This window comes from Homalodisca vitripennis, chromosome 6 (genome assembly GCF_021130785.1).
Source record: "Homalodisca vitripennis isolate AUS2020 chromosome 6, UT_GWSS_2.1, whole genome shotgun sequence".
NCBI classification, from domain to species: domain Eukaryota; kingdom Metazoa; phylum Arthropoda; class Insecta; order Hemiptera; family Cicadellidae; genus Homalodisca; species Homalodisca vitripennis.
Window position 1 is genome coordinate 146307109 of NC_060212.1, and position 26556 is coordinate 146333664.

General features: G+C 36.5%; 1 protein-coding gene across 10 annotated transcripts in view; it reads left to right on the forward strand.

Moving 5' to 3' along the window:
* Positions 1-26556, forward strand: part of LOC124364989 (rho guanine nucleotide exchange factor 11-like) — a 770637-nt gene that overhangs the window by 401372 nt on the left and 342709 nt on the right. For all 10 annotated transcript variants that reach the window (XM_046820861.1, XM_046820851.1, XM_046820856.1 and 7 more), the window contains 2 exons: positions 1465-1591; positions 14497-14581. In XM_046820861.1, coding sequence (XP_046676817.1) covers positions 1465-1591; positions 14497-14581 — 212 coding nt within the window. The remainder of the gene's footprint in view (positions 1-1464; positions 1592-14496; positions 14582-26556) is intronic.

Sequence of the window (26556 nt, forward strand, 5' to 3'; positions counted from 1 at the left end):
CATACATCCAGTTGCCAGCTGTATAAATACAGTAAGCGCATTCTTTCGTAATCTGCCGTCAGTACGGGGCTATTTATAGGGCAATTACACGGGTTTCCTACGCGCTCACTCCGGGGAACATTTATTCATCGTAAAGCTCAACATGGGGCTTGATAAATTGTAATTCTTGGTGCATAGCTCTGTGGCAGGATGCGTCATCGCGTGTGCAATCTTTCCTCGTCTAGGATTCTTCTGTGGCTTGGCAGAAGCTGGGATATTGCGTACATATAATTTATAAATTTTGAGGACAAATTTCTATTGAAAACCACTGGAGGCGTAAAATTGAGTTTTCAGGAAGCTGCTGTAATAACGTTTCCGATCACATCATGTTTCTGAATTTTGGTTGTGATTCTAGATAGAGTTAAAGGTTTGTTGTAAATTCGATAACTGAAAATAAATATTGTTTAATTTTGTACAATGCAGTAAGTGATATATTCGAACCAGGCAAAACCTGATCAGATAGGTCGTGCTCCAAATGACGGGGTTTAGATTGATGCGGCGTTACAGTGTGACTTGTTTTCGAAAACGATAATGCAGAATTGGTTTTAAACTGTTTCCCCGCCTAATGAATGAACCCACGGACATCTCACACTTAATTAACAGCAATCCAAGATTCTTATTCTGAGTACAGATTGCCTTCACTGTAATTTCCCCTAAATTCCTCATAATTTATTACTTCCTATTATTCTATCTGTTTCGGTCTATCCCAGTCAATGTTCCAGGTAATCGTAGATAAACTCCTTCTGAGCGATTCGGGTTTTGTGATGACAAAACTGTTTAGTTGTCGCGGCCGCCGCTCAACAGCGCTGCTGATGACGCGTTCCCGCCAAAACCGCCTCATTTAACAACTGGCCGCCAGCGCGCCCTCATGATGATGGAAGTAGTCAACGTCATACCAGTGAAAAAGAAACTAAGTTGACGATGAGAGGTAAAACGTCTTGTTCTGATTTATACTGTTATGTATGTTTTATCTGCTCACGCAGAAACTATACCGGTCAACTAAATCTTATTCGCCATAATTAATCATATCTGAATCCTGTGAATTTTTAAAATTAGGTACGATTTTTTAAAATGTCTTATGAAGTGCTCATTAACGAGTGATACCTTTGTCCTTTATTTGAAGTATATTTTTAACGATGGAAGGATTGTGAAGGAGACAGGTCTTTTTCGGATATTTGCCATCGTTCAGTTATTTTACCTGAAGAAGAGATCAGATTGCAGATCTCGAAACGTAGTGTTACTGATTTTTTGTTTTCACTGAACGATGGCAAATGTCCGGAAAAATCCTGATAGCTTTGTGTTTGCTCGAGTGTTCGCTTCAGTAAGAGCTAACTAACAGCATTGTATATATTAAAAAGTTACCTAATCTTCAAAGGTTTCACCTTAGGCTTCCATTTTAATGAATGGTGTGATGGTCTGTTGCAGGTGACCGGCCCGTGAGCGGGGCCCGAGGGCAGGATCGCCGCCCAGACCCGGTCAGCGAAGAGAGGGGAGGTTCAGCGGCCGGCGCCGCCCCCCACGACCCCGAAGACGACAGTACGCAGCAGGACCAGTAAGTATACCGTACTTTGCAGATTAGTCATGCTTTTCCAAACTCACGCCTCTTGGACAAGGAAATGGTCGTTTTGAATTTCAAGTCCACCGTGGAATTCTGGTCTGGAAACCATCACCTGAGTTAGTTTTTTCCTCGTCTTTCATTGCAGAAACATTTCAAGTACCTTTGAGAAATGGTGACTTTAATGAGTAATGAAATAATGTTTAGACGGGTTGGTTACTGGCGTTCATACGAGTAGTACAGATTAAGTGTTTCAACTACTTCAGTGTGTTTAGAGAATCCATGTAATAGAGTTGTCGCAGCCGTGTGCTTTTGAAGTCGTCAGACCGAAAGCTGGTACGGTCTGCTGTGAAATGGGGAACTAGGCCGTGCATAACGTATTTATACCTCATAGTGGTGCTGAATATGAACTTGTTAACAACGTGCATGTAAATAGCATTCGCTGTGACAGTTCTTTGACGAGTTGACTTCAAACTTCTGTGCACGGCGTTTCCTGCAGTATTTAGTGTTGACAGCACTGCAGCAACATCATACATAGCCAACGATAACGTATGCAAAAATGTAAATGAACCTGATCGCATTCCTGACTCGATTACTCAGTAATGTGTCCTGCCCCGTCTCGATCCGTTCTCGATGTGTTTGAACAATGTCCAAGACGCCATATCTATCTATAATAAGCGGATGGCTGGAATATTTCCGTTACCGACTTCCGACGGTTGTTTTATCACAGCTGCGTTGTTGTTGCCCTTCAAACCCGGCTGACAAGTTATCTGTCAGTGACGTCACTCACCATGTGCTGACATTGGCCCACATCTGTCAGTCAGTTGCTGTCAAGTGCGCGGCTTGGCGCGGCGCACAGGATGTATAACCACTACTGTATGTCCAGCTGAAAGCCTGAAGCTTTGCCGGTTAACACTGAGGTAGAGCCCATTGAGCATTGTCAGGTATTTCTAAGCGGCTGGAAGCTGCAAAATATCTCTATGCCAATGTATGTTTAATCATGTATGGATTGGATGAAAGTTTTCATACATCTCGCTGATAGTCGAGATTGTACTGTACGAAGCTTCCAATAATATGGAAACACAATTCTTTATGTTTTTGTTCTCGCCTTCGCTCAGATCTGAATTCTTTACTGGAACCCTTCTTTAGAGACACCATATTTTCGTCTGGAGCTCACAGGATTAAGACTTGAGTAGACTAAGTTTAGACCCCTCTCCCCCCTCACAAAAGGCAAATTATTTCTGAGGATTTAGTATGTATTAGCTTGACAAAAGTAGTTAACTTCAATCAATCCATAATAACTTATACAAATTAATCATTATATGGAAAGTTTCCTCGTGTTTATCAAGATCTAATGATCCTTCAACGCATTGATTATAGGGCAAGTTTCCTTTTGTGTATCAAGATCCAATGATCCTTCAACGCATTAATTATATAGCAAGTTTCTTCTTTGTGTATCAAGATCCAATGATCCTTAAACGTATTGATTATAGGAAAAGTTTCCTTTCGTGTATCAAGATCCAATGATCCTTCAACGCATTAATTATAGGGCTAGTTTCCATTCTTGTATCAAGATCCAATGACCCTTCAATACATGAATTATATGGAAACACCATATTTTCACCATGGAACACCCCTTCTTTAGAGACACCATATTTTCGTCTGGAGCTCACAGGATTAAGAATTGAGTAGACTAAGTTTAGACCCCTTCCCCCTCACAAAAGGCAAATTATTTCTGAGGATTTAGTATGTATTAGCTTGACAAAAGTAGTTAACTTCAATCAATCCATAATAACTTATACAAATTAATCATTATATGGAAAGTTTCCTCGTGTTTATCAAGATCTAATGATCCTTCAACGCATTAATTATAGGACAAGTTTCCTTTTGTGTATCAAGATCCAATGATCCTTCAACGCATATAGCAAGTTTCTTTTTGTGTATCAAGATCCAATGATCCTTAAACGTATTGATTATAGGAAAAGTTTCCTTTCGTGTATCAAGATCCAATGACCCTTCAATGCATGAATTATATGGAAACACCAGTTGCGTCTGGTGTATCAAGATCCAATTTTGATCCTTCAACGTACTGATTATAGGACAAGTTTCCTCTTGTGTATCAAGATCCAATGATCCTTCAACGCATTAGTATTATATAGCAAGTTTCTTCTTGTGTATCAAGATCCAATGATCCTTAAACGTATTGATTATATAGGAAAAGTTTCCTTTCGTGTATCAAGATCCAATGACCCTTCAATGCATGAATTATATGGAAAGTTGCGTCTGGTGTATCAAGATCCAATGATCCTTCAACGTACTGATTATAGGACAAGTTTCCTCTTGTGTATCAAGATCCAATGATCCTTCAACGCATTAATTATATAGCAAGTTTCTTTTTGTGTATCAAGATCCAATGATCCTTCAACGTACATTGATTATAGGAAAAGTTTCCTCTTCGTGTATCAAGATCCAATGACCCTTCAACGCATTAATTATATGGAAAGTTTCTTCTGGTGTATCAAGATCCAATGATCCTTCAACGTACTGATTATAGGACAAGTTTCCTCTTGTGTATCAAGATCCAATGATCCTTCAACGCATTGATTATAGGACAAGTTTCCTCTTGTGTATCAAGATCCAATGATCTTTAAACGCATTGATTATACGAATATCCGAATTCAGTCAAGTTCACGTTCTACACCAAGTGGATGGAGAAACAACTGTGACATTGTCTATTCTTGGCGAGAATCCAGAGTCCCTCCTGTGATGTTCCGTCTGGGTCTGGCCCGGCATCAACATAACATGGAGACCTTGACACGCCTTGATAACGGGGCCAAGGTCACTCAGTCACCGGAAGTCATAAATAGCATTTCTGATAGCGAATTTTAATAACGGTTTCAAGTGGTCTACAAGTGTTAAGATGCGGACATCACGTTGGCTTTTACTTTAAGATTTAGATTTAACATTTGAACAGCTACGCGTCCTATATCTGTTCTATCTAATTAAAACATTTCATATATGCGATTTTTATTTCAGCTTATAAACAATTCTATTATAATGAATATTACTCATCTAAAGATTTCTTTATAACGGCTTCAAAAAACATTTAATTGAACGAAAACTGTTTAGAAACTAATTTCCTATCCACATCAACATAAGCCATGAGTAATTTTTCTCAAATCAATTTTCAAAAATATTAATAGATAAGAAATAGTTGTTCTTGTTGCAAATAGATGTTTATAAAATTTATTTTTTAACGTGAAATGCTAATCTGGGATATCAATGGGTAACTTGCTTTTATTTGTCAAAGTGTACTCGGTTGTAGTTTTAAACAAAAATATTAATTGTTGTAAACGTGAAATATTTCGTATTTGTCAACTATTTTGATTATTGACGTATTTCAACCTCACTATGGTGGGGTCAAACAGTTGTCGAGATGGTACTGTAAGTAGCTTTTAATTTGGAACCCCCCCCCAGTTTGTGTTTGTGTTTGGTGTTCTCCAGTTTTCGCCCAGATGTTAATCCTTTCCTAGAACGTCTGTTTTAGAGATTTCACATTGTCATCTGGAGCTCTCATGGTTAAGACTTGAGTGGAAACAATATTAGATTGTAATATATTAAAGATTTAGGAATTCTGGAAGGTTTTGTCTTCTTTAGATTAGGATGAATTCAGGAGTCTGTGTTGAGTATGAGTTGGTCTGTTTTCAGTTGTTGAGAACGAAAGGAGATTTCAGGAGTAAGGGGTTTTGGGGGTTAAGGATTAGACATTCAAAAGTGGTCACAAATTGGAGATATTAGAAATGGAGATGAAGTATTGAGGGATTGAGCGGGCTTGGATCCATTCCCTCTGAGTTCTGTCGTAGAAATTAAAAATCCCTCAATTTTCGGCCAGTAATTTTCCGCAAATCCGCCTAAATAAGGCAATAGCGGTTTTCATGTTTACGCGAAATTGTCTGAAACATTTGATGAGTCACAAGAGTGCAAGCATCTTTGGATAGATGAACTTTGTTTGGACGACAATTAAAATGCTGTGTACCACAAGAACTGGAAAAGTTTATAAAACATCGTAATAGATAGACAGGGACTGAACAAATATTACCCAAGTTTGAGCTAAGCAGCCAAATCAGTACATTCATAAAATTCGTCATTGAGACGCCCAGTTCTATTTCTGTTAATGAAAAGAAAGTCTCACTTTGTGTCTTTAAAGGGAAATTTAAACATGAGCAACAAAGTAAATTGTACGAATTTGATTACATTTTCAAGTTATCTAAGAGAGTCCAAATTCCGCTGACTGAGATGTGCAGTTTTAAAGTTAATTATTCCAAGTTTAACGAACTCCGTCTACACTCGTGGTCCAAGTAGTTCCGATGGCTGACGATAGGTGGCTCTGCCGACTAGTTAGCCGTCAGTCAATATTGGAGTTTAAACAATATTGGATTGTTAACATTGGTGTGTACAATAAATAATACGATCAGATATATCTGTTCTCTCAGGAATCAGAAGCTTGTTGCCGTATACACACAATTTTATTCTATTAGTTTTGTAGCGATTCGGAAGGTAGAAAGGAATTCGATGATTAGTAACTACATGGATATTTAAAGTAGATATATCAGGTCATACCTGTATAAGACAACTTTATTTCCTTAGTAACCTTTTATCTCACACTTATGGTTTTTTTTTTACTACACAAGCTGTTCTTTTCATTTCAACATTTTCCAACCTATCACTGAATTTTGCAGTTTTCAAAATTGGTTTTATTATGATTGTTTTTGTTTAATTCCACTTGAAACTTATTAATGTAAAAAGGTTCCAATACCTACAATTTCATATAAATGGAGAACTTTATCGCTTGAATGCAGTTGAACAGTATTTTTTAATTACAAACTGTTGTCATCATTTTTTTTATTATTCCGTAAACATAAAAATTTAAATTTAAAGTGATTTAATTGACTTGGATATACGTGCATGCCTCCAGTTTTTCAATAAATAAGCATTGAAATAATTTGACTAAAACTATTAACTATTTTTTTATATAAAATATATTAAAGAAATAATTTGGTTACATTTGATATTTTTAAGGTTCCCGTTTATATTAGAAAAGTTTAATGTGTTTTTTATAATAACGATTTTTAATTGTTTTAATATAGCATTAATGAACCTCTCCAAGTACATATATTTCGTAAAATACATCAAAATCTCGTCAGGTTTGTCAAAATTTAAAGTTTGAACGTTAGTAATTATTTAGCTTTGATCGTAGGAAATTGAGATTTATTAAACTTGTCTTAAAATATGTTTAAACGTTAGTCAGTTATGTTTTTAAGTATTAGTAATTATACACATATGTTTATTTAATGCGATAAGACTTCATATAATTTTTTATAATCCTTTTATATAATATACACTTTACATGATACGCTATGTACTTGTCCGGATCACCCATCGATCTCCAGATTGTTGTCTAATGCGTTAGCTGTATTTGATTACATCAGCAAATCTCCGACATTGTGTTACCTGTGGTTGTAAAAAGTGTGCATAAATATACGTCACAGCGCTTATTAACCATTTCAAGACTCGTTTATGTACGCTGGGCGGCCATCAGAACGAGCGGTGTATTAACGTATAACGTAGATGTTGTACGAATGTGCTTATGTATCTTTGATGGTACCGTATCACAAAAGATAATGAGAGTATAATAACACTGCTAAGTTATTGCGCTGTAATGTTGACTTGATGGTAATCGCTTTTCGTCGTGTTATTGCACCGTAAATTTCATATTGTTACAGTCCGGTGGTGGAAGGGGTATATCGTCTCTTACATCCTCCCTCCACCTCTTGTAAAACCCTCCGTTGGGCGACGACCTTGACCTTGTTCGAGTGTCTCTCCTCGGCACTTCTCGCAATCTCCTCTCTCGATCCTTCTTCCGTGATTGAGGTAGATCAATCAGACCACCAGCTGTGTGCCGAGGGTGTGAGGGGGCTCCGGCCACGCCCGCCTACCCCACTTACTTCCGTATCCGGTGATAGCGCGCAGCGCGCCGGCCACAGTAGTGGATCGCGGTCGTGTGGCAGCCACCGCACCATGGACCGACCATGGGTGACCCGCGCCTAGCCGGGGATGTTCCAGAGGAAGCGGAGTCTCCCCGCCTCAGTGTCAGTGTACGTACTGTAACGTGCTCGTTATTTACTGTTAGCGTGTTTAACCTGATTCGCGACTGAGTACACAAACACGGCACTGCGCAAGATGTGTGCGCCTTTCTGCGAAAGCATAACTTTCGAGAAACTTAAAACTCACAACAAGCCGTAATTTTAGCGTAGTTTGACACAGTATACAACCATCTGTATACAACCTCTTCCATTCAGTTTTTTTTCTGAATAAAGACGATTTATGAATACTTCAAGATGAACAAATATTTTCAATGTATGGTGTACCGGATTCTTTGTCATTGCTATACGTTGAAACTCATCCCACCAACTTTGATCCTGTAATGCCACTTTTTATGCCATCAGTGATTAAGCCAGTTTATATATAGTTTTTAACCGTTAAATAAGTCGTGTGAAAATGGTATGAACAAGTAAGTTTTACATTTCTTGATGTTTGAATGATGCTCGCTTACAGTTTCTGAATACTGAATATTGGAATATTATTTTAATCATACGGTTGACTGCTACAATTAGAACATGAATTAGAGTAGAGAATTTTTGTTATTGACTGGTTTATTTAATATCAAAATCCAAAACTGTCCATTGATTTACGTTTTTAAGAACGTCCTAAATTATTTATTGTTGTTAATATTGTTCTTGCTTCATCAAAACATTCACATTTACATGAGTTATTGTTTCTGTTATTTCACGGATGCTACAATTAGAACATGAATTAGAGTAGAGAATGTTTGTTATTGACTGGTTTATTTAATATCACAATCCAAAACTGTCCATGGATTTACGTTTTTAAGAACGTCTAAAGAATTTTTATTTTGTTAATATTGTTCTTGCTTCATCAAAACATTCACATTTACATGAGTTATTGTTTTTGTTATTTCACGGATGCTACAATTAGAACATGAATTAGAGTAGAGAATGTTTGTTATTGACTGGTTTATTTAATATCACAATCCAAAAACTGTCCATTGATTTTCGTTTTTAAGAACGTCTAAAGTATTTATTTTGTTAATATTGTTCTTGCTTCATCAAAACATTCACATTTACATGAGTTATTGTTTCTGTTATTTCACGGATGCTACAATTAGAACATGAATTAGAGTAGAGAATGTTTGTTATTGACTGGTTTATTTAATATCACAATCCGAAACTGTCCATTGATTTACGTTTTTAAGAACGTCTAAATTATTTATTTGTTAATATTGTTCTTGCTTCATCAAAACCTTCACATTTACATAAATTATTGTTTCTGTTATTTCACGGATGTACAATTAGAACATGAATTAGAGTAGAGAATTATTGTTAATGACTGGTTTTTTAAATATCAAAATCCGAAACTGTCCATGGATTTACGTTTTTTAAGAACGTCTAAATTATTTATTTTGTTAATATTGTTCTTGCTTCATCAAAACATTCACATTTACATGTGTTATTGTTTCTGTTATTTCACGGATTCGTTACCCAACATCACTCAGGAAAGACGAAGAATCAAAGATGATATAAATGTAGCAATTCAGGCACTATGTTAAATTAGAGTGTATTTTTGTGTTATAATTTTTCACTGTAAAAAAACACTCCGAATTTTTCACATTGATCAGAATTTTTTGTAATTTCTTTAAGTACAGATGTTCTAAATCTGAGAACTATAGGAAGATAGTAGGCCTACAACTGTATCATAGCAAGATAGTGGTCTTCTTATAACATTAATTTGACCTCTGTAGCTTTCACATAAATCGAGTGTTTCGAGTCGCCCAAAGTCCTCTTTTTTGCCAGAGATTAGTTTATTAGTCGAGTTGAACGAACTTGTAGGTAACACTGATTTCAACCTCCTGTTCAACTCGATGAACTTGTACTTATACTCATATTGCTACTCTACCCTATATATCTGCGTGTATGTGCTGAAAGTCGAAATGAGTGACAACAAAGCCATCGAATTTTGTTCAGCCAATTTCCTCCTCTCTGGTAGTGAGTGACCGGGCACTGGCTATTACATGTGCGAGACTGTTTATTGCTTCATAAAAAAGCTTTGTAGAATCATTGCGAAACTTTTATCATGTTTACAATGTTATTATCTGACTAATGTCCTTTTTTCACATCCGAAGAAGATTTCGCGAGTACATAGCAGGCATATGGTTATTTAAGCAAGTAATTAATTATTAATATAAACATATTTGAGAGATAATGATATTTGAAAGATTTTTCTGTTGTCTTTTATTTAATACAATTGCATCGAAAATGTTATAACTTTTCTCCATATTTAAATTTGTTTTTACTGAATAAATATAACGGCAAAACGTCCATTTATTCATTTTTAACTTATTACTGTAATGTACTCATTATAATTAACACTGTACAATTTGCCAAATAATTTTAAAAATAAACAATTATAATAAAAATTATCCTAAGTGGCAATTACTAAAAGACCAATAGTTACCAAAAGAGCAATAACATAAGACCTTAAGTTTCAAAATTTATTGTCAATAAAATATCTTACATTGGAAAAATGTTAATTTATGAGTTTCAAAAATATTGTAAATAGTGTTTTGATCAAAATTAACAAGTATTGTTACAGGTGATTTAAATAATATGTTTAATAGGTATTATTACAAATTCCTTTCAAAACCTGTTTTTAACGGTGTGTTTGGCCTTCAAGATATACTTTTAAATTTCGAACTCTACTTTATTGTATTCGGTACATTATTACATATTTTATATCGAAGAGATACTTTTAAAAAATTGTATTTTTGAACAGGATAGACCATTTTACTACATTTACATGTTTTTATTTATGGTAGTCTTATACCTAAAAAGGTGTTCCCTAGAGTAAAAAATTGGACAATGTTTCGAATTTGGTGTTCATATTTCAATCAAACGGAACGGCCCACTACTTAACATTAGTGAAACTGGATAGACATTGCAGTTATGATCGGTGAATTATATTTGACTTTATCTAAAAGACAAATATAGGCAAAGCCGCCATAACTAGTGCAAGTTATAAAACTGAAACTCCACGCTCCAGCTAAGGGTTCAAACTGAATATGAACTAAGATTTGTATGCTAATACCTTTAAAGTAACCCTTCGCAATGCAGTCATTCAAACTTAAAACTCGAAAACTGAGTAAACTTCGAGTTTTGTTGAATTGGCAAAAGCTTACTAATTCAGTGTTCCGCTTCTACTCTCAAGAGAGAAAGGATTGTATTTCCCCGACGCATTCTAGGCCTATAGGTTATCAAATTTTTTACGCTAAAAGTTACGTAGAAATATATATTTATATCTGATTATATAAACTAAATTTCCCCTTGATTAGCAATAAGTTGTTTACAAAATATTAAACCAGGAAGTACTGTAAGTGTTAATGAAATCTAATATATTCGTTCATATTATTAAAAATGATTTTGTACACTATTCCAACATGTTTAGTTGTGTACTACATTTTCTAAAGTTTACATGTTTGTTATTAAACCCACCACTTGTGACCCAAAATCAACTGTTACAACTATGAAGCAAAAGAAAAAAATGCTAATCCTGTAATTTTTGTCTAGTAAAACCGTTTATATTTTCCGAAGCTTACTGCAATATGTAATTTATTACTTAAATTACTTTTTGTAAGGTCTTGTTTAACGCGAACTATTGCAATTATAATAATTGCTTTATGCTGTTTCTAAAGATTCGCTCCAAAATAATGCCTAATCCATCTACCGTCTTAATTGCATAAAATGAAAATGACGAACTTCCCTAAAAACGTTATCTTTTTCGCGTATAGGTACTGGCGAAACGTCCATCAAATCCTCTCTTGAGGTCATTGACTTTTAATTTTATTTGTGTAAATCCTCATCTCTAGAACGAAGCACGAATTTGGTTCTAACAAAGGAAATAAAGCTGTTTAATATTTGTTTGTTGACTACTACCGTGTTCTATATCTCCATGTTTTGAGCAGTTTTAAAATTTGAATGCTTTCCCGCATTGACTCCGTGATCAACCTTTCTTCCATGTCGTTAACCTTTGTATTAAACTATCCAGCAAGGTGAGATATCAACTTTGACATTGAACAGTCGATTGAGTGAAAGAACAGGTATCCTTGCAGAACTTGGTGGGCAAACTGTGCAGATTGGTTGTTCCTGGGCACGGTGAGCTGGCGGTGGCGTGACGGAAGACGGTTTTGATTAATCGAGTGTGTATCGATCACGGGAGAGTCAATTTGTGAATGGCAGCGGCTCAGCGCGGTGGAGAGGCGAGAGGTTCGTGTCTGTGAGCGATCAATCCGGGTCTAGCCCTGCCACGCCCGCGATAGTGGCCACCTTACCGGCCAACGGAGACGTTCCCGGGGGTAATTAAGTCCCTACAAACGAAGGAGAGAAGCACACGCACGCACCTGCACACTTCTACTCGGCGAAGGTTATTAGGCACACACTCAGAGTACTAACCGGAGGTACACGGATTCACGTATCGTATATGTAGATCAAGGTTTGCATTGACGAGTAACATTTCCCATGTTACACTGCTGAATGGTGCATTTTTCAACTTGCGCTTTTCACAACTAATGCAGAGTGAAGCGAAGAAAGGAAAATTACAGCACTTTAACGCTAGGAAAGATATAGCGGAATCGTCTCTTGTGTGTGGGGGGGGGGGAGAAATAGCTGCATCGTTAGCACTTTAGGAGACGTAACTTTTTTCTGTAACTCACTTATTCAACTCGCACAACTACTTTTTCTTCTTCTTGTATAATTCGAATAGATCTTTATTGCAATTTTTCTCTTATACGAGTACATAGTGCTTTATATGAGGCGCATTGGATTGGTAAATATATCTTTGATTCTGAATTTTGTGTACCTCAGTATTGGCAGCCGATATATGCTATAGTTCTGAAACTTAATTTTCTAAATTTTCTTGCAAATAGTCCGTACATCTTACAAATCCGAACTAATCTCATTGTGGCCAATATATTTTATGTTCACAGCTTAATTTACTGTAAAAAAGATCAGTTGCTGAGTCTCTACTTTCGCTCGTTCCAAAATTTTTTGGCAGAAGAATTGTTTTTCTAAATTTATTAATCAGTAGCCCAGTGTTAATAAATATAAGTTGGTCAAACAAGACATGTTTAAGTACAGTACTTAGGAGTGGTTTTATTGCTTGTTGGTTAATTGATACTAAGAATATCCAGCTGAAAAAAGATAAAAACACAGAAGTCTCATTCTGGATTAGCCTTCCAAAGCGCTACCTGACCTGAGGTTGGACCTAGCATTGCCATGGTGGGGTGTTGGGCAACAAAACTGAATTCTGTTGAGTGATGTCAATTATTAATCAAACACAGAAGTCTCATTCTGGATTAGCCTTCCAAAGCGCTACCTGACCGGAGGTTGGACCTAGCATTGCCATGGTGGGGTGTTGGGCAACAAAACTGAATTCTGTTGAGTGATGTCAATTATTAATCAAACACAGAAGTCTCATTCTGGATTAGCCTTCCAAAGCGCTACCTGACCGGAGGTTGGAACCTAGCATTGCCATGGTGGGGTGTTGGGCAACAAAACTGAATTCTGTTGAGTGATGCCAATTATTAATCAAACACAGAAGTCTCATTCTGGATTAGCCTTCCAAAGCGCTACCTGACCTGAGGTTGGACCTAGCATTGCCATGGTGGGGTGTTGGGCAACAAAAATGAATTCTGTTGAGTGATGCCAATTATTAATCAAACACAGAAGTCTCATTCTGGATTAGCCTTCCAAAGCGCTACCTGACCGGAGGTTGGACCTAGCATTGCCATGGTGGGGTGTTGGGCAACAAAACTGAATTCTGTTGAGTGATGCCAATTATTAATGAAACACAGAAGTCTCATTCTGGACTAGCCTTCCAAAGCGCTACCTGACCTGAAGTTGGACCTAGCATTGCCATGGTGGGGTGTTGGGCAACAAAACAGAATTCTGTTGAGTGATGCCAATTATTAATGAAACACAGAAGTCTCATTCTGGACTAGCCTTCCAAAGCGCTACCTGACCGGAGGTTGGACTTAGCATTGCCATGGTGGGGGTGTTGGGCAACAAAACAGAATTCTGTTGAGTGATGCCAATTATTAATCAAACACAGAAGTCTCATTCTGGATTAGCCTTCCAAAGCGCTACCTGACCTGAGGTTGGACCTAGCATTGCCATGGTGGGGTGTTGGGCAACAAAACCGAATTCTGTTGAGTGATGCCAATTATTAATCAAAGTGAGATGTCAACGTTTGGATTGTCTTGATCACAACGTTTGCCACAGCTACCGCACGATTGGCTCTCGTTATCACATAAATGTCTGTACTGTAGTGACCTGTTATAAAGCGACGATGTACCTGTAGTGCCGCGAGGGTTTTGAAATCGCCCAATCGGAGCTTCAGTAGTCCGAAGCCCAGTTAGAAAGTCCTGGACACAACGCCTCCTGATCAGTGACATCCCAAATATTTGTTTCGGCCGATGCCGTTATCCAACAATAATTCTTCAATAACGTCACTTATACAGTGTATGTCGGTTCTACACTGCACGGATTCCGCTCTGATGCAATTCGTAAGCTAGACATTTCCATCTTGCCATTGCTTCGATTTCTCTGAATACATTTCCGAATAGCTGGGATACAATACTCAAGCGTAGTAGTACTCTTTTAGCATTATATACATTTAATTTTTTAGATGCAGTAGTCTAAGATCATCAAAATAATCTGTGAATTTACGAACGATTATGTGTTGTTTACAACGGTCTGGCCATATTGTTTCAGGAGCCAGCATGCGGCCAAGTCGAAGCCGTCCGCCACCTCCATTAACCGGTCCGAGAGCTACAAGGAACGCATCCACCAGAAGAAGGTGAGTAACAGCTCCCTTGATAAGTGGCCTTAGCACCTTCCACTGTTCACTACTTAAGGATGGAGCAACCCCATAATCAGGGGGTGGTCGAACGTTGAGAATTCCCACACGTTAAAGTAGTGTGTCCGCCGCTCAGACGATTATCTGGTCATGTGCCAACCGTGTGCTAAGTGTAAAAGACATGAGTGGTCAGTATGTGGGTAACGTACCGTACAGAAAAGCCTAGGCCCTTAAAAGAACCTAATATTGATTTAATTCAAACCAGTTTCTAAATTCTAACGCATTAAAAAATTCTAAACTGAAAAATCGTTAAGATATTGAAATAATAAATACGTACATTGTATATTTGTTTTTGTGTGGACTTTGGTAACCGCCATATTAAAAGAACTGTTTTCATAACAACGTTAGATTGTTATATTTATTTTGGATTATTATTCGACTAAATAAATTTACGGAATTTTGATAAATCAACTCTAATCTAATCTTATTACTGACATCTGTTTAATAATCCATGCATGTTGTTCGATCAAAAACCTTATAAGACAAATAGCCAGGTTTCCTAATTAAGCAATTGAATAGAAAATGTTGTCGTTATACGCAAAACGACTATTCCAGTACTAACATTAATGTAAGACTGGATTTTCTCGAGAGTTCATTCACAATCTGAGATTAAGTTTTCCTTGCAGCGCATAAACAATTATGTTGTAGAGCACGCTGCAAGATAATTTGGTTTTATCAGTAATGTAATACAGGTACTCTAGTGGAATTACAAATTCCTGTGAACGTTTGACGCCCAAAGTCTACGTATCTGGGTGATTTTCTATCCGAGTACAGCAAGGTGGCGAAGTAAACGTTATCGCTATTTAACAAGCCAGTGGTTTATTGGAAGCACCTCGAGCAGAGCAGAAGTGGTAGAACGATCCCTAACGAGCACTGGCGAACGACGATGAAGCACCAACGATGACACTCCAGCCGCTATCGCCCTGGCACAGTACGTGCCCTAGCAGTCGACAACGTCAGATACCTTCCCTCCGATAAGCCACACGGCCTTCTGATTGCATCTCAACTACTAAGACTGGATTTTCCTCTCTACTCGTTTTTAAAACAGACAATACGGTTTGAGACTGTGTTAAACACTAACAACAATATGATTTTTTGAAATTAAAGTACATTTAGACTCTTTCAATTTTATAGAAACATAATTTCTTATAAAGTTTCTTTAGTAATTTGTAATTTAGCGTTTTAAAAAGTGATAAAAGTATTTTTTTTTTTTAGTTACATGGAGATTTTTCTACTGAATTGAAACATATTTTTACTGGCGAGGACGAAATATGAAGATTTAAGCAATCTAACTTATTCATCAAACAACTTTTTTTATTAAAAAAATTAATTTATCAATAAATAAGTTTAATTTGATCAATACCCCCATTAATTAAGCTTTGGTTACGGCCCTGGCCATTAGCAGAAAGGCAGGTGGGTGGCGCTCCTAGCAGGGAATTCAGTAACTACGTGATCGTAGCCCGTCTTGAGTATATTGCCATGTGACGCTACCTTTCTTTTAGATTGTCAGCTTTTTAATCGCTCTTTGTTTTATGACAGTTATTAAATAGGTTGGTCAAATTAATAAACGTTCATTTGATGTGAGTAAATATAATTTCATTATTTTTTTCATACATTTCGAAATACAAATTTAATTACAATGATGTGTTGAGTTCATTGTAAAGTATACATAACATAATTTAAGTCCTACTATGCCACATAAAACACGAAATACTGTCATCGATATTTAATGAAAATGCTATTCTTTAAGACTAACGATTCCTGAAATGACAAAATCATTAAAGAATCAATCCTCAACATGTTTTTTTTTTTAACATTTTTTAATGCATAAAGTTAATCTACTGTGTAATGCATCAGTATTATTTTATGAATAATAAAGTGACAATTTTAGAGGATGGAATGTCATAGTAATTTCTTACTAATGTAAGTTTAAATATCCAGTCAGATGTCCTCTTCTTTCTTTTAGGTGTAAGCATGACTTGGAAAATATAATTTAATACAAAACTACTTTAATGCTGTCAATTTAGTGAGATCCGTTCAAAATTAATTTTACTATAGCGTTGATTTACCTCAAAATGACTTGTTATTAGGTATTGCGTACCAACACAATACCTTAGTTGCACTTAGTATGTGCAACTAAGTAAATACGATACACTTGATAAAGAGATAAGAAATTACCTGTAATTCACTGACACTTTTAGGGGAGCAATTAGAATATTGTGTATGCAAACTAGCCAGGGACAAAATAGCGAAATTAACATTTAACAATTAACAGGATTTACCTCCCGATAGTTTGACGTATGCATATACTTAGGCTGAATTCGTAAATGTTAGTACTTTTCCGTCCGTTTGAATAAAATCTGCATAAGTACGTCATCTACTCGTTAAAAGTACTAAAATAAATTCGATTGTAGAAGATCGATGGTGATGTTTGTCAGTAGCATGTCAAGCCTGCAAGAGGGCGTGAGGACTCGAGTGTGTTTGCGCCCCGCTGCGAGCTATTGCGTCAAGATTGCCCCTTGACATTTGATATTGATTTTAAAAGACGGTTGTGTACATGACGTCAGCCCTGCCGCAAATGCATCCGATCACAGTGGGCTGTTTGTTAAGGCGGAATAAACAATAACAGCTGTTTAACTGTCGCGTTCTAGACAGCACGTAAGGAAACTACGACCTATGAGGTGCGGAATGTACGTGACTTACAGTTTATGTGTTCCATTGTTTTTTTTCTGGTATACTTACTTTTGGATTTTCTTATTTCCGGGTCGGAGCTTTGGTTATATTATGCTAGTATTGTCATAAGGCTTTACCGTTTATGTAAAATTTACCTCTTAAAATCGATGGAGGAATTTTTTCTAAGAAATAGTCGACAACCACACTAGGTATGTTGGTGGAGGTCGAAATTAGAGGGTATGGAAATAATCAAAATATTAAATGATTTTTTTCTTTAAATTTTATTGATACACCAAAATCCGAGACGTATAAATAATTAGTTATTTCGCGTTCTGACAACTAGGTAGACCTAAAGTAGCCACCTTAAGGGTTTGTATATGGTTAGTTGACGCCGATTCAACATTCATTTACGTGCCTGACGGTTGGTTTTATGTGTAGAAAGGTAAAAAATATTCAGAAAAATATTTCTTATATACCTTCCCATTTTGGCTTCCACTAAAACGCGGCTGACCATCGATGTATTTTGTAGAGTACATTTCTTTATTAATTTAAGAAAATTTAAAGAAAACCAGGTTGTGCCCTTAAACAATGAGAATTTGCTTTTGGGTTCCAGACTATTGCAATGACTGTAATGTGTGTATTATGAGATCGTAATGTCAGAAGCTTGCTGTTAAAAACATAAATTCGAATAATGGCATTCTTCCAATAATGACATTCTAATATAATAACTTTTGCCAATATTTATCTTTTACTCGATCAGTAAATCAGTAATTGATTAGATATTAACTACCTACGTGTACCGGTTTTTGTCATGTATAATACACGTAGGTATAACCACCAACTTGTCCAGGTGATATAATATTTTGTATGTTAAGTTATTGATGGCGATAAAAAGGTCTAAACATCTTTTTGTATACGGAATAATTTAAGTATTTATCCCCTGGAATACTGATGCACAGGTTTTCATTCAAGAATGACCCTCTTTCACGTCACACTTTTCGGGTGAATTTCGGTGCACGTTATTTTGACTTTATACCTCACTTACTTGTATACCGGTGCATTTCACCGTCGTCACCTTTACGTATGTTTTAAATGTGTACAACTAAACGTTACGCCGTGTATTCTTCGTACAGAAGATATTTAGAGGGGTTGACAGTCATATTTTGTTTCAAGTGAAACTATATTTTCCTCATTAAACCTAATTAGTTACATTCTATAAAAGTACGATTTATTCTCCCAGTGTAGTTGTTCGTGTGTTAAATAAAAGTGTTTACCATTGAAAATTCCTATAACAATAAAAAAAGTCAAAAGCATGGGAAGCGTATGAGACACCTAGTAAAACGCAGCACTGAAATGAAAGTAAAATTGTTAAACGTCTCCCTCACATATGTACGTAGTATTTCAGTGCGCTACCTCACGTTGGCAAGAACCTAGAACGTACAGTTTCTGCAGGAACCTCCTCGGTGCGCAACTCTCAAGGTAAGAGAAAAGTCAAGGTGTGTGTGCGGAGGTAATGAATCGGAATAGTTATTTTCTAGCCAAGTATAGATTCGCGACTATCGCGGCGACCGTGGTCAATGATCGTGACCTCATGTGTAGAGGTGTAGTAGTTAGCCTTCGGTCAGACCAGGCAGGCGGCCACGTCACAGCGGAGGGAAAGCCCTGCAGTATTGACTTAGCTCGGTCGGTGCACACACAGGCCCGATGTTATCGCGGTCTCTGTTATCAGAACAGCCGGCCCAGTCTTGTCCGTGATGGCAGCCGGGATCTGCCACAAGTGCCGGGTACAGCTGGCGAAGAACGCCAAGGACATAATCCGGTGTGTCAGGTGCGGTCATGTCTTCCATTCCATCTGCGTGAGGATCGCGTCCGCCCTGCGCTACACGGGCCTGAACGTCGGTAGCGACTGGGTGTGCGACAAGTGCGCAGGGGAGTCCCCCCACTCTGACCACGATCATGTGAGTAAGTCCTTTTCTCGCCAAACGTGCGTCAGTCAGATTCCAGAAATGTTCTTCCATGAGGAAAAATCAAAATTAGTGTTTGCAAAAGCATTAATACTGCTTCTCTGTGCGGCCGTAAAATTTAACTTTTTGTAACAAATAACTCGAATTTTGTGTAAAAAATCCTAAATTCACAGTTTTTAAACTACAACCATAGTACGACTCTTATTTATAATCAAAATCTAATAAATAGTCGGAGTAAATTTTAAACAATTTAAGCTTTTTGTTTTTTTTTATCAATTTTTAAATTAACGCTTTTTATTTGAGTGCCACAACATTCCAAATACTACAGAAACATTTTTTTTTTTCACGTTCGTGTATAATAATGTTGTATGTATATAAATTTGTGAACAAGTATTGAAATCTAATTTCTTAGTGGTTTTCTTACTCTAAAAATGTTTACGTATCAAAAAGTGTAGCCCATCAAAATTTCAACGTTGTTAACGTATTTTGCTCGTTCTCCTGAACAAAAATATTTATGGCTATTGAGACTAATCACAACTGTAAATGTAAATGTCAATTTGCGGGATTTGGATTCGTGAAGGATCAGCTACACAATTTTTAAAGTTCATAACATGAGTGTACCAAGTTATTTTAGTACATGATGTAATCAGATGTCAACAAATTAAAGGTTACTTCGTGGAGTTACAAGAGTTACTTGTTGTATGCTACAAAGCTCAAATCATTAACTATCGTGTTTTAAAAATATTTCCGAAAAGAAGTAAAATTAACAGTATTTTCAAAAAATATATTTCAAAAAGCTCTGCACACATAGGCCATAATTTGCTCAAACGCTGTTACGAAACTGAGCTATAGTTTTAATTGAAAAACTGATTAAATCTTTAATTTATAATTCAGAAACGAGGTTACTCCTTTATCATAGAGTAGCCTTTCCCAAACATATGTTTTGGCGCATTTGTTCTATTATTGTGTCCTACTAATTATGTATAAACTCTAATTGGAAATTTGTGTCTAACCAACCCTTTGGGCCGAGTTGTAGGGACGTCACAAGGTAACGAGACATCCACTCCAAGTGGTTTCACAATGCACAACATCGTTATGTAGCTCTCAGAGCAATAAGATTAATTGGATACTTCTCCTATCTCGACAGCAAGTCTAATATACATATTACAAATGTCTTAAATTATTATTTATTTTAAACAATGTACATTTAAAAATTAATAATATCAGAAAATACTCTCAGAAATTGATTAGTTATGTTCTTATCCAATATATTTAAATAATTTATGGGTTGAACTTTTACACGCCAAAAATCCAATACCTCCAAAAGGCGTTCTCTTGTTAATGAGGGGGAGGGGGAGGGATGTTTACTAATATGGGCCTAGAAGATTTCCCTACAGGTTCTTTATCACTACGTTCACTATATTTTAAAACCACGATAAATTGACAATTTGAAAATTCCTGTGTTTAAAAATGGCTGTTGTACTTTCGAAATAAAATGCGTGATAATCAGGTCATTGCATAGCTCCTAGAAAAAATAAACACGGTCAGTTTAATTTTGTCTTGAAAATGAACGTGGTTGTTGGTCAAATACATTATAATAACAAAATATTTAAATTGTATTATACACTCATTTAACGTGTGGACAGTTAGGACCTAGCTTGTACCCATGGTAAAATTCCTGTGAGTAGCGAGGAGGGATTATAGACTCGTATCTCAGTCATACCACCATGGTACAATTACTTTGAGTAGCGAGGATTGATTGTGGACTCTCAACTCAGTCATGCTACCATGGCACAATTACTATAAGTAGCGAGGATGATTTGTGGACTCTTTACTCAGTCATGCCACCATGGTACAATTACTTTGAGTAGCGAGGATGAATTGTGGACTTTTTACTCAGTCATGCCACCATGGTGCAATTACTTTGAGTAGCGAGGATGAATTGTGGACTTTTTCTCAGCCATCCTACCATGGTACAATTAGTAGGCCAGAAGGGATTTGGACTCTTATCTCAGCCATGCCACCATGGTGCAATTACTTTGAGTAGCGAGGATGAATTTGTGGACTCTTTACTCAGTCATGCCACCATGGTGCAATTACTTTGAGTAGCGAGGATGAATTGTGGACTCTTTACTCAGCCATACCACCATGGTACAATTACTTTGAGTAGCGAGGATGATTTGTGGACTCTTTACTCAGTCATGCCACCATGGTACAATTACTTTGAGTAGCGAGGGTGAATTGTGGACTCTTATCTCAGCCATGCCACCATGGTACAATTACTTTGAGTAGCGAGGATGAATTGTGGACTTTTTACTCAGCCATGCCACCATGGTACAATTACTTTGAGTAGCGAGGGTGAATTGTGGACTCTTACTCAGTCATGCCACCATGGTACAATTACTTTGAGTAGCGAGGATGATTTGTGGACTCTTATCTCAGCCATGCCACCATGGTGCAATTACTTTGAGTAGCGAGGAATGAATTGTGGACTTTCTACTCAGTCATGCCACCATGGTACAATTACTTTGAGTAGCGAGGAATGAATAGTGGACTTTTTCTAAGCCATGGCACCATGGTACAATTACTTTGAGTAGCAAGAATGAATAGTGGACTTTTTCTCAGCCATGCCACCATGGTACAATTACTTTGAGTAGCGAGGATGAATTGTGGACTTTTTACTCAGTCATGCCACCATGGTACAATTACTTTGAGTAGCGAAGAATGAATTAGTGGACTTTTTCTAAGCCATGGCACCATGGTACAATTACTTTGAGTAGCGAGGATGAATTGTGGACTTTTTCTCAGCCATGCCACCATGGTACAATTACTTTGAGTAGCGAGGATGAATTGTGGACTCTACTCAGTCATGCCACCATGGTACAATTACTTTGAGTAGCGAGGATGAGGTGTGGACTTTTTCTCAGCCATGCTACCATGTAACAATTAGTATAAAGAGCCAGGAGGGATTGTGGACTCTTATCTCAGTCATGCCACCATGGTACAATTACTATTAGTAGCGAGGATTGATTGTGGACTCTCAACTCAGCCATGCCACCATTGGCACAATTAATTTGAGTAACGAGGATGATTTGTGGACTCTTTACTCAGTCATGCCACCATGGTACAATTACTTTGATTATCGAGGGTGAATTGTGGACTCTACTCAGTCATGCCACCATGGTACAATTACTTTGAGTAGGAAGAATGAATAGTGGACTTTTTCTCAGCCATGCCACCATGGTGCAATTACTTTGAGTAGCGAGGAGGTATTGTGAACTCTTATCTCACCTATGCTCATGGTACAATATTATTATGAGGAGCGTGAGTTACCATTGTCATGTGAGTGTAATAAGTGACAAATACATGCATTGGAATAAATTGGAGTGACAGTTCGTCAGAATTAATCTGTACTGTATACAGTCTCAATCACGTTGTAGTAGGGTGCAAATGATACACACTATGCAAGTATTGAACATTGTGTTTTTATGTATCACTAGAATAGTGTTATTCTAGGCTTTTGGAATTTCTACTCTGTAGTGTATCATACTGTGAGAAAGTTATCATCACACAACCTGAAGCACCAAGTGACGTACGCTATGCATGCAGTAGAATAACGTGGATAGACAGTTCGTCAGTATCTGTATTGTATACAATCAGACACGGTGCGGTTGCACTCAGATAAGACATTGTAGAGAGAGAGTCTCTGATGTACAGCCTTACAATGATGTACCGCAGACGTGCTGTGTCGCTCTCGTTCCTACACTGCAAACTGGTGCGGGTACGTTCTCTGCTCGTTGATGGTGTGCTACTGTTTGTCATTCATATTTATATTGTGTGCTTGTGCAAGGTACAATAACAGAGTCTTCTCGTCGAACAAGATTAATCTTAGCCGAGTTTCTATTTGTTCAAATTTGCGGTTATGGTGGTGAGGGAAGGTTACGCCATTTTTGTCAGATTACAACCACGAAACCGTATTGGTTTCCATCTATTGTTTTCAGTTTTTTTACTACTTAACGTTTAAATTTTACATCTTCACGCTATTGGAATTGTAATGAACAGGTACTAATGAATATGTGAAAGTTCCAGCAGATAAAGTTTTCATATTAGCCGCGCTTCACATGATGTCAACATTTGCTTGATATACGATTGGTTGTCCTTGTACTTCGCTTGTATGAAGTAAGCTTCGTTCAACTGGGACGGTTCTACAACATTGTTAATCTACCAAGGTTGAACAAGTGTTTACTTACCTACACTGTATCCGAGCGAAATTTCGCTTCTTTGTATACGGAAGAGGAGAACGAGTCATATTAATATATTAATCGTATGAGACAGTTTTGAACTGTAATTTTCATCAGCTTTTGTTGTTATTACTATATTTAATTGTGTGTACAAAAATGTAAACATTAAACGCATATGAGGTTTAATGTAAGCAAAACTGTTTTTAATGATTATTAAAAAAAAATGTTTCATAACGATTAATTACACAGAAATATATCGTAAACTGTGTATTTAAGTATTTTTCCTAGTTGCTCCTGTTGCTTAGCTTATCGATCAAATGCCTACTGAAAATGTAATAATTTGCACGAGTCAAAATAAACATTGGCCTCTTTATGGTTGAAGCAAGCAGATTTATTTCTTTTTTTCACAATTATAATAGATCGAATCGGAGCTTCTGGAAGTTTTTGAGAACTAGAAACCTAATGATTTAAAATGTACTGTATAAAAATGTTAAATAATATTTCAACCCATATTTTGAAATCGTTCCTGAACAAATAGGCGCTCATGGCAATAAAACATTGTTTTACTGTGACTAAACAGCGTATTAAATACTAATATTCCTTTTCTCCTAACTTTATCGTAAACGTTATTGTTTGAAAAGTCAAAAGTTTTTACATTCTTTCTAAGATGTTAATTTCGCTATTTTGTCCGTGGCGAGTTTAACAACAAACAATATTGTAATTGCTCCCCTAAAAGTGTCAGTGAATTGCAAATCATCTCTTATCTCTTTACTAACTTTATCGTATTTATGACTTCATTAATGGCGGGCGTCCTTCTAAGGGTACGAACAGAACAAGAGGGTCGCGGCGGATGTGGACAGCACATAGTGAGGATGTTACCTGCGCTGCTTAGTCAAGCTCAAACTGATATTGATTTATATTTTCTGCTGTAAATTGTTTTTAACGTACAGTTCCTGATATTACATAATTCGAGTGAATATAGTGACGTAATATAGTAATATAGTGAATATACATTAGGAATTAACGTAATTAATTTATAATTATCGTACGTTTAACATGTTTATAGTATGCTACGTATTTAAATATACACTTATTTATCATAAAATTCCTAAGTTATGGTAACCATTACAATGTGGCCGACTCTTTCGTATTTGTGTTATCAATATCTTTTAATGCAAGTAGTTTAAACATATAAAATAAATTGATAGCAATAAAATTACAAGTCTATTAATAATATTAAACAACGTTACAATCATATTAAAATAATTACCAACACTAGAGGTACTACTAAATAAAATTGTCCAATAGACAAAAATAAAAAAAGAGCAACGATCGAAAGAACATTGTTAATAATATTATGCTAACATATTTAATCAAATTATAAGCGTGTAGTTGAAACGTATGAAATAAATTGATAGCTACAAAATTACAAGTCAGTTAATAATATTAAACAATGTTACAATCATATTAAAATAATTACCAACATTAGAGGTACTACCCAATTAAAATTGTCTGACAATAGGTACTACCCAATTGATAATAATAACAAGGAACAAGGACCGAAAGAACATTGTTGATAATACTATCCTGACATATTTAATAAAATTATATTTTATTGTGATTACAAATTAAATGTATATTATTTTATTTAAATAAAAACGTAAGAAAATTATTCATAATTTAGCATGCGCAATGTTTTTAGAAATGCATGAACAGTGATTGACAGAGAGCACTCCACTCGTGAGCTCCATACAGTAGTCAGTGCAGTGTATGAGATCCCTCGCACAGGACTGGCCAATCACAACTAAGCAGCCTGGCGACCGCGTGGTAATTAATTAGTTTGATTTTTAAAAGCATCACTGTAAACACTGCAATGCGGTGAACCTCCACCGCGACTTACTCGTCTTGTCCATCTTCGTTTATAACACTGTTTGATTTACGTGGATATCGACCGCGACCGAGATCCACTTTTTCTGTTTGTACAGTTCGAAGACTTTAGCTGCGCACGTGACCTTGAATGTGTGGTGTGATCGGCAGGAGGGGTGGCGGGGTAGCATTATGCGCTGCGTCCTGAAAACATTTCCTGTAAACATTGGTAAAACCCTGTTTTCAGGAATCGTATTGGGCCAAATAACTTATCACACTCGCTACAATCACGTCTGTTACGTGGCAGTGCTGATTGTGGTGGAATTAAATTATAAGAGAAAACCAATTAATAGCAATACTAGGACTTATCCGTATTTTTCAGTTGTTATAGTGTTGTTTAACGTGTTTTTGAAAATAACGTAATTGTCTATACTAATCTGCAAATCGAAATCGTGAGTTTAAAGTCGTTAGACTGTTGCGCCTTATCTCAGCGGCTAGCACGCAAACGCAACCCGCCACACAGATAGCGTTTATTTGTTGAAAGGGTAGTATTTGGGCCCTACGAGCACAGCTAAATTCCTCCAACTGTACCATAAGCAAAAGAGATGACTCTCTGTCTCACAATCGTAGTAACATTTGGATGTATGGTTTTGACGACAAAATTAATGATATCTCATTTTTTTTACGCCATGGTTCACTCGATAAACCAGCGATTTAACATGAAACACTACTGAACTCCGGAAATCCTCTACTTCTGGTACGGTAATCTCAGATTTAGGTCGGTTTAGCATTATTATAATCCATAACCTTTCCGTTTGTTGATTACAAAACTACTCTAATACTGAATATTTATAAAATATTATTTGTGTGTGTTATTATTCTAAACCGTTTTATAGCAGATTTGGAATAAAATAAACCGTATTAGATCGAACATAATTTGTTATCTAATAAATAATACAACTCACTTAATTAAACTAAAGAGATTTGAAACTCTTTCAAGGACCCTTAAGCTGGAAAGTTTGTGTAAGTACGGTTAATGACCAGTGATCATTGATCGTATGCTCTAGGTCTGTATACCACGCTTGTATAATTGAAATAGGTTTTTTTCCATTATACACATGTATTATTGTGTATTATTAATTGTAAAGTGGTAATATTTTTATGTACATTG